At 46.5% G+C, this 13,883-nt stretch overlaps 1 protein-coding gene across 3 annotated transcripts in view; it reads right to left on the reverse strand.

Annotated features, from left to right (window-relative positions):
* The window catches only part of NFATC2 (nuclear factor of activated T cells 2), a gene marked incomplete at its 5' end in the record, with an annotated part of 156,240 nt that overhangs the window by 116,857 nt on the left and 25,500 nt on the right, over positions 1–13,883 (reverse strand). For 2 of the 3 annotated variants that reach the window (XM_082669736.1, XM_082669738.1), the window contains 2 exons: positions 1,503–1,674; positions 6,012–7,023. In XM_082669736.1, the coding sequence (XP_082525862.1) occupies positions 1,503–1,674; positions 6,012–7,023 (1,184 nt within the window). The remainder of the gene's footprint in view (positions 1–1,502; positions 1,675–6,011; positions 7,024–13,883) is intronic. The other variant, XM_082669737.1, reaches the window with a different exon arrangement.

Below are 13,883 nucleotides of genomic sequence, written 5' to 3' on the forward strand. Positions count from 1 at the left end.
CTTTCCACAGGTCTACCTTAACAAAGGGTAAAATCAAGCCTATAAAAGGTCAATGTGATCAGCCAGTAACTGAACTACCTTTAGAGGAAGATAACAAAATCAAGAGTCCCTACAATGTCCAGTACATATCATCATCACAATGTCAGTACGGAGTCAACAATTACTAGACGTGCAAAGAAATAGTAAAATGTGACTGGTGGCAAATGAAAAGAAGCAACGAATGGAAACAAAATCCCCAAAAGGCTGTGATGTTAGATTTAGAAAAAGCAACTGCCAGGATTTGTAAGTTTCTAATATTATCATTAAAGTCCTTAACCAGGTATATACACTCAAAGCTACCTGTGCAGATTTTAGGGTTAGGGGTTTGCAGGTTTGTTTTTTGTCTGAATTGTTCTTATGTCATGGAGTTTCAGGGGACGCTCAAGAAGCTGCGTTTTTAACAACTACCCTAAAGGGTTTTGATGCACCATCAGATTCTTATCAAAGAATACTTTTACTTCAAGGCAAATTTAAAAGAGTTAAATTAATTTAAATGTATTAAAGGGCTGGTTAATTGAGTTGGTTGGTGGCCACCAGTCAGCAGTGCCTGGTTAACTAGACTATACAATCAAGAATATTTCAACTCAATATTTTGGAGGAAAAAAACAGTTCTCTACTTATTTTGAAAACAAAAATCTGAGGTTAAATCAAAAGCCACAGACATAAAAGATAATGATTGGGTTTCCCTGGTGGCGCAGTGGTTGAGAGTCTGCCTGCCGATGCAGGGGACACGGGTTCGTGCCCTGGTCTGGGAAGATCCCACATGCCGCGGAGCGGCTGGGCCCATGAGCCATGGCCGCTGAGCCTGCGTGTCCGGAGCCTGTGCTCCGCAACGGGAGAGGCCACAACAGTGAGAGGCCCGCGTACCGCAAAAAAAAAAGATAATGATTAAGGAAAAACCAGGAGGAAATGCTCAGAGTATAATGTAAAGTGAAAAAAAAATCAAAGTACAAACTACTATAACATCAAGTATACAAATGTACAGTGACAGACATTGCCACGTTCACGAATAGAAAAAAGGCAACAGGAAATATATCAACATGCTAATAATAGTTATTTTAGGTATTTGACTCTGTGTAGTTTTAACTTTTCCCCACTTTTCAATATATTGATTTTCCTCAATGGACTCTCATCTGAAATTTAAACACAAAATGATGGCTTCAGAAACCTTCAGTACGAAAACCTCTGCAAAACTCTAGTGGTCTCTCAATCAGAAAGAGAAGAAAGAAGAAGCTTGAGCATGAATATCATTTCTATCCTTATCCAGCTCAGTAAGACTTTTGTCTATGGCTTTTGAGTAGCTGGATTAGCTTCTGATACTCAGTCTCAAATATCCCATCCCTCAGAGGAAAAGGAGGCTAAGACACATACCTCAACCTAAAAAGCACCAAGCAGTAGCTCAGCAGAAGTAAATCACCCGGTGATAAATGAGGACGCAAAAGGAAGAGAACTCAAGGCCATACCTGAACCACAGGGTGGCCGCCGGTCGGAGCTTTGACAGCCCCTCGGCTGCCTTCTGTCTCGTAGTGAGCTCGGTGATGTGGCTTGGGCTGCACCTCGATCCTCAGCTCATAGGAGCCTGACTGGTGGGAGAGTGGCCACTCAAGTGGTGGGAGGGATGCAGTCACTGGGATGCTGAAGGAGGAAACAGAATCAGTCATGTGTATAATAAATCATATCCCGTCAACCTGTACAATAAACATAAATGGTCCTTTTTCTGAAAATCATGTCCAACAGGCATATGAATAATGTTGGCTGTTGGGAGGCACACATTTCTCAGACATGATAGGTAGGGCTCTTCACAAGGTAGAGATCTTTTTCATTCTCTTTCTTTGTTTTCTCTTCCATCTTGATGAAGACAGAATGACTGACATCTCAGTTTATGAAGCTAAGTTCACGATATGATTGTTCTAGCACGTTCTGAACCACTGTAACTTCTTTTCCTCTGGAAATTTTGAAGAATATCACCTCTCACCTCTAAAGAACATCCCTTATCCAGGATGTTTTTCTTTTCCCAAGGAGTAAGTGTGGGAGAAGGAACACTGAAATAGAAATCAGGGGCCCCACTGTGTCACAAACTTGCCATGTGACATTAGGTATGCAACTTCATCTTTCTTATCCTTAGTATCCTGTAACCACAAATGGACTAGATGACATCTGAGAGTTTTTCTAGCTCTTATTTCTATGTCTGATGTCTCAATTAAAAGTAAATTTAGGGACAGGCCATTCCCAGTCACAATCATTACTTCTTGGGTCAAGTGTAGAACATCTCACCACAGAGAGGTGTCTGGTTTTGGTATGGATGAGCCAAACCACTCAGACTTCCTACAATTAAATGAGGAGTAAAGGTCAAGAGCATGACTGGAGTTACACACCCAAGTTCAAGTCCCAGCTCCACCTCTAACTACCTGTGTGACTTAGAGCAAATGCCTCTATCTCCCTAGGCCTTAGTCTCCTTCAACTGTGAAATGGGGATACTGAGATCATATAAAGAGCTTAAGCACAATAACTGCTCAATAAATATTAGCTATAATTATTTTTTCATGTAATATAGTGTATATTTCAAATAAATAGTTACTTCCTGTAGACAATCTGACTACAGTATTAACGGTATTGGATATGTACGCTTTGGCATCTGAATTTGTCAAATCTTTGAGGGCATGACATTAAGTTTCATTTTATTATACAGTCTCAACCCTACCCAGCACACACATCAGGTACTTGATATGAGGTTAGTATTAGGTCACTGAAGAGGTGAATGACGTCTTGACAATCTATCTAGACCATTCACTCAGAGTCCAAAAGAACCTAGAGACATTTTCCCAAGATCACAGAGCAAGACACAGCCAAGGCTCCAACTTAAGTCTCTTGACTCCCGGTCCAGTGCTCCTTCCACATCTCTACATTGTCTCTTATCTTATTCATTTCTTTAAAATAGGCCCAAGAAAATACCTCATTGATGGAATGAGTCTAGAGCAATGCCTGACATTTGCTAGGTCGTCAGTGAATATTCGGTGGGTGGGCGGACGAATGAATGGAAGGATAAATGGATGAGTGAACAAGCAGTTTTATTTCAAAGAACACCCGTATGTTCAAAGTAGCTTTGAAGTTACAAATGCATGGATTTGTGTCACTATGTCCTGATTTTTCACATGCAGGAGAAAACATTAATCTAATCAGGACAGTCTTTCCTGCTAAGCCCAAAACTGCTAGAAGCTAACATTATCAACTGGACTTAATTAAACATTTGCAGTGAGGCCAATTCTATCCCTTCTCTCTTACAGCAATTCCAAGGGGAGAGTGGAGGGGGGCAGCAGCCCCACAAATTCCATCAGTGCCAGAGCTGAACCTGAACATACAATCCAACTTACGATTCCACCCTCACTATGCAAGGAAATCTCCAGCCCTTCTTTATAACCACATTGCCTCCTGAAGCCCCTTTAACTCTGAAGTCTCAGGTGTCCAAAGTGCCTTTATTTCTACCTCAGTTACAGTTCCAAGATGCCTTCAAGCTTCTGTCTACATCCAAGGTGCCATATGTGTTAAATACTCTTATTCTCATGTATGCAAGTTAAAATTTTCTAAAGTTAGCAAAATAAGGCTCATGAAAAAAATCACTCCACCCTCGTATGAATCAAAACATTTAGTGAATAGAAGATTCAATGGAATATCCCTAAGTATCAACTTCTAATCTTGTGTGGTTCTGGAATAGGTGTTTGACAACCGAAATATAATCTTAAGACTCAGACCATTGGAGCCAGTCTGACATCCTGCATTTGAATTCCAGTCCCCTGCTGAGTTATCCACACTCCCTGGGATAACTATCATCGGGAGACTTCTCTGAATGCCCTATCTTCTCAATCGAATAGAAAATTCTTGCAAATATCTCACTGGCTGGCACAGATTGGCACTTGCTAGGGACTAAAGGACTCTAACTCAACAGAACCTCTCAGATCAAGCCACATAATGGAGAGGGAAAGATTTTATACACAATAAAGTCTCAGATAAATGCCTCACAATCGTATTTTATATTAATGATCCTCCTCACTCCCAAATAAGTCACATTTTGGAGACGGATCAAGGAGTTGGCCGGAAATAACAAGGAGTCAGGAATCTCGAATTCTGATTTCCAACTTGGTCGTGAACTAGCTGGGTGCTGATGGGCATACCACTTCACCTCTCTGAGCCCCCGTTTCTCAACCTGCACCAGGCGTTGATCTCGATCAGCATTCCTAAGGTGGCTGCAGGAAACTTTAGTCTCAGAACTCCGTGATCAGATGGCCTTTGAAACCACCGCACATTCTGTCCACAGCGGGGAGCGGCCCCTCCACAAAGGTATCTATTAAACTCTAGTAAACCCAGAAACTCCTTTCCTTAAGGGACTGACTGACCTATGAGGGCACTAGTGTTCTCAGAACCTGCTTTGGAGGAAACATCAGACCAGAAGCTCCATTCAGTCCATTTCGGTCGGGGTTGGGGGCAGGTGGGTGTGGGGAGGCCAGGCCCAGTGGACAGAACCCTAGGCTACTCTCAACCCCACATCAATCAAAACGGCTCTACATTACCTATTTTGGCATTCAACATTTTATTTGAAAAGAAGAGGCTTCCATTGGCTACAAGCAAATAACACTCTGAAAACCATTGGGATAACGGGAATAGCATAAAGCTTAGATTCTTCACCTAATAAAACAGATAAAATAATCTCTGCTCCTAATCTGTGTACCTCATTTTCCTTAGTATCAAAATGAAGATAAATATATAACCAGACCAGGTTTATGTGAGAATAACATGAAATAATCCAGAGAGAGTACTTAGAAGTGTGCCTGGCACACAGCTAGCATCCTGAAATGTTGGTGATTATTATTGTCGCTCTCATCACTCTAACAGCTATTGGGGACTCAATCTCTTAGCACATGGCTCATCAGTGAGGAAGCAACAAAGTGCTTCCTCTATAAGGTTAAGATTCCCCAATAACAATAACAGCTGTCTCTCTCATGAGCTCTTACCTATGTAGGTTCTATGCTAAGAGTTTGATATATATTATCTCACCTAATCCTTAAAAAAACAAACTAACAAACAAAACATGTGGTAGGTACTATTATCATCCTCATCTCACAGGAAATGAACCAAGGCCCAGAAAGGTGCTCAGTGAGAATGAAGGTCCTGATTGATTAGCAATGTCTGCCCTGGGCACGGCATCAAAAAGGTGCTCAATGAGAAAGAGGGCCCTGCATGATTAGTGATGTCTGTTATGGGCACAGCAGGATGGCAGCAGCAGACATGCCCATGATCACACAGCCAGTGAGTGGCAGAGTCAGGACTCCGATCCATCCCTGGAGACCCCAAGCCTACATGCTGCTATTCATGCATCTCTTCAGCTTGCCAAGATTTTAAGCTCCCTGAGGATTATGGCTCCCACATTTTTTGAAGACCTCCATATCACTGATTGCAATACTGGGGCACATAGCAGATGCCAACAAACATCAATTCCTCTTATAATAAGACAGCAAATTCCACATGTTCAGGCTTGCTTTGAGCTTACTAGAATGTCAGCTCCACGAAGGCAGAATTTGTTTTCCCATTTTATTCACACTGTCTCCCCAACACCTGTAACAGTGCCTGGCACACAGTAGGTGTTTGATAAATACTTGTTAAATAAGCGAATGCATGAATGAGCTCAGTGTCACATGAGCAATCACATGCATCCTATGACTGCATCCTCCTAACAACCACCCAGGAAGTCAGGGACACTTACACCCATTTTACAGACGGGAAAACTGCAGCTCAGAGTTTTGTTTTGTTTTGTTTTGTTTTCCCAGAGAATTTAACTTCCTTTTCAAGGTCTGGCAGCCAGTAAATGGAAAACCAGGATTTAAGACCAGTCTAGCCAACTCTGAATCCCATGCTCATAACCAGAAAACCTTCTCTTAAAACTGGACCATGGAATAAATCGTTTTCAAAGCCTGACTCACCTGCAGATGGGAATGGCGGGCACCAGCTGCTTGGGCCAAGTTGGTGGCACCAGTAAGATGGACTCGGGGGCTGAGTTCCTCCTCTCCTCCTGTTCGCAGGGCCCCAGGAACTCCACGGCTGGGTAGATATGGCGGGGCAGGCCAGCCTTGGACGGGGCGCTGGACACCGGCGACGGGTCGGGGCTGGTCTTCCACATCTTGGGGGGGATCCCACAGGGTGAGTCGGCAGCGAGACTGTTCAGGGCATCCATGAGGACGGCAGAGCCAGCCGCGGGGGGGTACCCGGCAGGGGCGCCGTCGTCCCGGGGCTGCGGCGAGGGGCTCCGCGAGCGCTGGGGTGAGGCTCCGGGCAGCGGGGCAACCAAGGCCCCCGCGCACGAATGCCTCCGCTTGGTACCAGGCGACGAGGAGCGGGAGGCCGGACGGGGCACGGGCGAGTGGCGGCCCAGGCAGCTGTCCTCAGCGAGGCCGGTTCGAGGTGACATTATTGGCGAGGTTCTGGGGGAATAATGAGCAGGGATGTTTTGAAACTGGGGACACAGGTCGTCGGGCCCGCCGTTATTGGGCGAGACGCAGGGCGAGGTGTAAGGGGAGAAGGTGTCGGAAATGAAGCTGGCAGAGGAGCCGCTGCTAGCGGGGCTCAAGCAAAGCGGCTCGCGGTAGCCCTCGAAGCCGGGCACGGGCAGCGTGAACCTCGGGCTGGCGGCCACCCCCGGCAGGGGCGGCTGCTCGACCACGAGGCCAGTGTCTCTCATGCGGAAGGGCCCCCCTGACTGCATCAGTTCGTGGGATGGAGTGATCTCGATCCGAGGGCTCAGGCCCGAGGCCCCCGCTGGCTTGGCAGGGCACAGAAAGTTCTGGGGCCCTACCCTATCCGGCTCTCCCAACCGGTGCGGGGGCTCGCCAGAGAGACTGTCTAGGGGGCTGTATGGCTTGAGGCCATAGTCCAGGACATCATCGGGGTATGCGAGTCCGGAGGGTGGGCTGGCGACCTTATGTGCATTCGGTTCTTCTGGAAAGAGAAGGGGGGAGGGAGGGGTCTTTTTAAGCCTCTAAAACACAACTCCGGACGCAGAGCAATCCCAGATTGGGTTTGTCTCCTGTTATTATTATTATTTTTTTAATCCCCGCCACACAACCCGAGCTAGAAACTCCGTCCCTCACAGAAGGAAAGTGAGGCCACTTCATCCCAGATTCCTTGAACGGAGAGATCAAAGCGGAAGGATTTTAGTGCAGGTGCACGAGCACAGCTGGTCCAAAGCCATGCAGCAGCAGCCGGAGACCTGCATGGCTGGCTGGGCTAACGGCTTCCAAACTTTTGTTTCAGTGAAACCCTTAAAAGAAATGTGATTTGATTTCACAATTCAGTTCACACCATCATGTTCACTGGCAACTGAAACAAAAGCTTCCCAAAACAATACTTACCCTGCTATGTATGATGCACTCTTATCTATCCTCCTGTCTGGGGTTATTTTGTTTAAATTCTGGTCATAACTCATTAAACAGATTTCCTGTCCCACCAGTGGGTCATGACCCACAGTTTGAAAAACACTGACCTAGGCCCATCTGCTCTTTCTACCTGTATGATACAGCTACAAGATGCAGGGGGAGGCCACAGCAGCTCTGGAGACCATGAAGCTCTGGGTTCAAATCCCAAAGGTTTATGCCCACATGTAAAAAAGTGACTTAATTTACAACCAGAACCCCTGAGCCATATCTCATCTTGGGCCATTTTACAGATGAGGAAACTGAGGTCCAGGGAGGGGAAGAGATTCACCCAAATACAGAATGAACAGGATTAGAAATCCTCCAGAAAAGCTACTTGGTCCCCAAAAGACAGAGCCATAGCTATAGAGCCTCCCAAACGAGTAAAATCAGTGGATACAGAATGATCCAATTTTGTTCTTTAATCGTGGCCACCTAGCTCAGGCTTCTGCTGCCATCTCGAAAGAACCCGTGGCTGGAGAGTGAGATTAGAGAGGGAACTAGCTATTTGCTCCCACCATCCCACACCCCGCCCCTCCTGCAAGCTCCCCAGCTCAACAGAGGCCCCTCCACCCTCTCTGTCATTACTTGGGTCAGCCTCGACTCTTCTCTCGTGACCTTACATCCAATCCATCAGCAAAGCCTGACCGCTCTATTAAAATGTAAACTAAACTCATGTGTCACCACCTCCCGCCACCCTCTTCCACTTGGACTGTTGCCGTCACCTCCTCCCTGGTCTCCCCGTTTCTACACTCACCCTCTATGGTCTGTTCTCCACGCAGCCCTCTATGGAAATGTCCATTGTAAAGTGAAACCCACTTTAAAGGCTTCCCTAGATGTCCCCAGGACAGTCCTTAACACACTCGTCCCCTAGCCCTGGCCTGTCTCACTACTCCCACTTGCCCCACTTTTCCCCAAGCTGACTCGGCACCAGCCCTGCTGATATCCTCACGATTCTTCAAGCAGCTCCTGCTGTGGAGCTCCCTCTCCCTAGAAAGTCTCCCCCCAAGATCTTCACCTGGCTGCTTCCCTTAATTCCTTCACATGCCTGCTCAGTCAGCAGCTCCTGCTTTGGAGCTCCCTCTCCCTAGAAAGTCTCCCCCCAAGATCTTCACCTGGCTGCTTCCCTTAATTCCTTCACATGCCTGCTCAGTCAGCAGCTCCTTAGGCCCATCCCCACCGCTGTGTCATTCTCCACCCCATTTCCCTGCCATCTTTTCTCCACTGACACCTGTTAGCAGCTCACATCACATCAGATATTATCTGTTTAGAGAATCGCATGCTGCTCGATCAGAGGCAGGCAAACTGCAGCCCCTGGACCAAAGCTGGCCCACAGGTTGCCTGTGGAAGTAAAGTTTTATTGGAACAAAGCCGCCCCTATTTGTTTGCACATAGCCTGTGGCTGGCTTCTGCACTCTAACAGAAGAGCTGGTTGGTGCACACAGGTGATCCTCCACTTCCCTGGTGCCCTTTCTGGGCCATCCTGGAGTGGTTCAGCTGAGCTGATCTCATACGGTTCAGGTGGTGCCCCACCCCAGGTGAGAGCCCAGAAATGGCTTTCCACAGCTCCTAGGATCAAGATAAACAACCTCAACTAGGTCAGCCCGGGTGAGCCTCTGCCTGCCCCTCTAGCCTTGCCTCTCTCTCCCCTCTCCTCTCTCCCCGGACTCCAGCCAAACTGGCTGTCATTCTCAGAAAATGCCAAGCTCCTTTCTGCCTCAGGACCTTTGCACTTGCTGTTCCCTCTGCTCAACAACTCCTCCCCCACCCAGCCCTCTTCGTAACTAAAACCGCTCCTTCCCTGAAGCTTGGCTAAAGTATGCTCTCAGAAGTCCTTCTGACCTTGACGAGATCAGACCCCAGTCACACTTCCCTGCTCTGCTCCACTGCACTTCTCACAATTCTAATTCAGTAATTCTGTAGTTAACTTATCATCTGCTTCTCCCCCAACTCCCAGCCCCAGCTCCACAATCAGTCAATTCCATGAGGACTCTCTCACCACCCCACCCCCACTGTATTCCTTACGACTGGACAGGACCTGCCACAAAGCAGGCCCTCCAAAAATATTTGTCGGTCTGCTGAATAAAGCGTGACATATTTAAACTACTCCTCAAAGATGCTAACATCCAAAACAAACGGTAGAAAGACATAACCTTAAGAGAGGGTGATTTGGTAATATCTATCTAAATTCCAAACGCACGTATACTTGGAATCAAGCAATGTCACTTTTAGAAATTTATCCAGCACATGTGCAAAATCAGGTATGCATAAGTTTAGTCAGTCCAGCCCTGTTTATAATCCCCAAAGACTGGAAGCAACCTACGGTCCATCAGCTGGGGATGGGTTAAATTCTGTCATTCACACAGTGAGATACAATACAGTTACAAAAAGGGCTGAAAAGGTTCTTTTTACATTGATATAGAATGACCACAAGATACTGTTGAAGATGCATACAGTATGCATAGGATAGAAACAGAGGGTGAGAGTGTACACACACACACACACACACACACACACACACACACACACACACACACACACACACACACACAATGCTTATGGGTACACAGGCTTTCTCTGGAAGTTACAGGTAATAGTGATTTCCTCCAGTGAGAAGAGCTAAGTGATTAGGGGCAGAGGCAGAAAGGAGACTCTGACTTCTGTACTACACTGAGAATAGAAAGATAATTTCCAAAAGGCACATGTTTTTATTTTGTTTATTTTAAAGGGGGGGGTGACATAACATGATATATAGCAATGACACCTGGTTTAGGAAGCAGGAAATTGCGTTCTAGTCCTACTCTGCCACTAACTAGTTGTGTGACCTTGGAAAAGTCCCCCACCCACTCTAGGTCTCAACCTCCTCATTTGTAACCGGACGGCGTTAAACCAGATCGGTCTCCTTGGCTGCTTCTGGCTCTGACGTCCTTTCATTTTTCTAACTAGAGTCTGTAGGGTCTAGAGTTCTTGTAAAGCTGCAGTTCAATATAAACTTGTACTTGTGCCTGCGCGCGCGCGCGCACACACACACACACACACACACACACACACACACACACACACAGCCTTCCTGGCAGGTAACAGAGCACAGATTTTTAATCTAGGAAGAGATCCAGGTCAAATCCGTGTCCGACAACATTCTGATAATCCATTGCCCTGCGAACCAGCAAAACAAAACACAGAAAGCCTCTTAGCAAGAATTCCGGCCTTATCAGAAAAACTGCATTACATCTTATCAGAAACACCCCCTCGGGGCTGATGTGAAAGTCACAGAAACTTTTTGCCATAAAAACACACATCACTCACACTCCGGGGCAGCAATGAAAAAGAGAAAGGCCAGTTTGCTGAGCAAAAGCATTTAAAGCATTTACATTGGTTTTAATTAATCCAAGCAGCAGAGTTTCTTTTTCTTTTCTCTCCCCAAGATTTTGAAAGTTTACCCACAAGCAAGTAATATGGAGGTAATTTATAATCATTTAATTCTCATTCCCCTGGGTATTTGACAGTAATTCTCACAGACAAAAGGCTCATGATTAAAATATTTCTTTAAGTAGCTAGGATTCTCCACTATTTCTCCGTAAACAACCGCCACCCTTGCAGAGAGCTCTCTCGCTCCGCCCGCACAGCACTGGGCCAAGCTCGTCTCATCTCAGAAGCACCACATTCTCTCAGAAGGGTTTCCAGAAAGCTTGCTCTTCTTACCACTTGCATGATCTTTGCTGTATTCATGCACCACCAGTGAATATTATTCACTTAATATTTCAATTTAAATTCGTTCGCCTATTACTTTCTTTTTTTTTTTACGGAAACTTTACACCCATACCACAAATGGAAAATCAGTGTCACTTCCATAAATAGAAGGTAGGGTAAAACTACAATCAAAATAAAAGTTACTAAATTCAAGCGAGACGCTGTTGCTAGCCAAAGGCTCTGAGCCTGAGGCCCACTTTTTTTCCTCCTTGATGCTCTTTATTTAAATGAGGGTATCATTTATACGTACAGATTTTGAGTGCGGAGTTCAGTGAGTTTCTGCCAGATGTTCTACACCCTTGTCACTACCACAATCATGACGCAGGACATTTCCACGACCCCAGAAAGTCTGCCTTTTTTAAAGTTGGAATTGGGGGAGGAAACAGCAAGTATCAGAAAGAAAGGCGTTAAAGACACAGTAGCACCTGACGGAGGCCTCACTCCTGACTCAAGAGAAGGTGCCGTGCCAAGGGGATGACCCGCGTATGCAATGTACTCATTGGGGCGGCCCGTGAAACCGTCCCACTTGCCGTGCGAGGTACCCAGCCCACACTCGAGGCATCAGGATTCCGAAAGAGGCAGAAGGTGGAGGCAGAGATGAGGGATTCAGAGGTTGCTGCTCTCAGTCCTCTGTGCCTCCATGCTTTTGCACATGCTGTTCCCCATGCCCAGAACACCCTTCCATACCTCCTGTCCTCACTTTACCTAGCAAGCCACTATTTGTCCATCAAGATTTCACTTGGGCCACCTCTTCCTAAAAGCCCTCCCTAGGCTGGATCAGACACTACAGACTCTGTAGTGTTGCCAGAACCTGAGGAGTCGTGTAGTGAAGTCTATCAAGTATAGATTCACTTGTCTGTCTCCCTACTAGACAGTGAGCTTTTTGAAGGCAGATAAAGGCCGATAATCATAATAATAACAACAGCAGCAGCAGCTAACATGTGCTGAGAATTTATCTGCCAGGCTCTGTTGTAAACACACTACATGCAGTAAATTATTTAATTCTCACAACCTAGGACATGGGCGCTGTTTGCTCCCCTTTTACAGATGGGTTAGCTGAGGCACAAAGAGGCGAATTAACTCGCCCGAGGTCTCACAGCTTGAACCCAGCAGACCTGACACCAGGGGTTCTCAACCTCAGAACTACTGACACTGGGGGCTGCAGACTTCTTCACTGTGAGGCTGTAGGATGTTTAGCAGCAGCCCTGGCCTCTACCCACTAGATGCCAGTAGCATCCCCTCCCCTCTCTCAGCTGGAACAACCAGAAGCATCTCCAAGCATTGCCGAATTTCTCCTGCGAGGCAGAATCACCCGCAGCTGGGAACCACTGCTCTAGGCCCTACAGTTCCGGGCGCGGCACGTAGCCAAGGCCCAGAAGAATGTTGGGAAAATCCATCCACGAGTCAAACCTGAACTGATTCAGAAATGAGACCTCTGCTCCCCGTCAGCCCCGGCAGGTAAATCATTTCTGCAGCAGACATCTGAAGGTCGAATTATCCTCGCCCTTCCTTCCATCAAGTTCCCAGGTACTCACCCCAACATCTAGGCCCCATGAATATTTGGGGAGATCTCTGACCACTTCCCAAAACCGCAAGACAAGATTGCTGGGGAGGCCAGTCCAGCCCTGCCCTAGTAAGGCGTCTGAACTGAGGTCCGGGTCTCGGTCCGTACATAGTGCTAGGGGCGCCCAGCTCCACGGCTTCACCCCTCTCCCCCACCCCCCGTCCAGCTGTGTGACCTGGGGGACCTCTGAGTCCCCGTGTATAACACAGTTGCTGAGGCTGGTGACAATACCCACCTGACGTTTCACCTTATCCACATGAAGCCCAAAACACACAAAATAAACACTCAGGAAATGGGGCCTTCCAGTCTACTCGTATTATTATTATGGAACGAACGATCTTCTAAGTGAAAATTCTCCCCTTGCTCTGCTTTCATTGCCTTATTTTACAACTTGAAAGTGTGACACACACTGGCCCCCAAGTGCCTTCCAAAGCATTAAAAAAGAAAAAGGGAAGAAATTTTTATAAAAATAAAATGGATTGGTCAGCACTTTGGGAATTGTCTTTTTCTGCTAGCCTTCAGAAAATATGTGGAGTAGGTAAAGAATGCCTGAACACCCCCTCCACTCCATGCTTTGTACTCCCTCTTCTGGGGTACCTGGGGTATCAACTAAATCTTACTAAAATGTTAGTGACACAGTGAGCTAGTTGCAGTAACAAAAATGATTCTCACTAACACATCTCTACCCTATACTTTATACCAAGAACCACTATGTATGCACTTAGCATATACTAATGTTTGTCTTACAAAAGGCCTACGAAGCAGGTGATAGAGTTTCCTCATTTTATAAATGGGGAACGTGAGGCTCAGAGAGGGTGATTAATTTGCCCAAGGTCACACAGCTTCTAAGTGGCAGAGCCAGATTCAGTCTCAGGCAGCCCACCCAGCTCCTCCACCCGCGTAACACATGAAAGGGGATATTTCCTGGATGGCGATACCTTAATTCCAACACATAGAAATGAGGTGTCCCCTGAATAGGAACTGCTCTGGAGCCCCATCATGAGGTAGGCTGCCCTAGACAACTAAAGACACGGATTCCTTTCTTCTGGAATATTCACAATCCCTCCATTTGC

The sequence above is a fragment of the Grampus griseus genome (assembly GCF_964374135.1).
Source record: "Grampus griseus genome assembly, chromosome: 14".
Taxonomy (NCBI): Eukaryota; Metazoa; Chordata; class Mammalia; order Artiodactyla; family Delphinidae; genus Grampus; species Grampus griseus.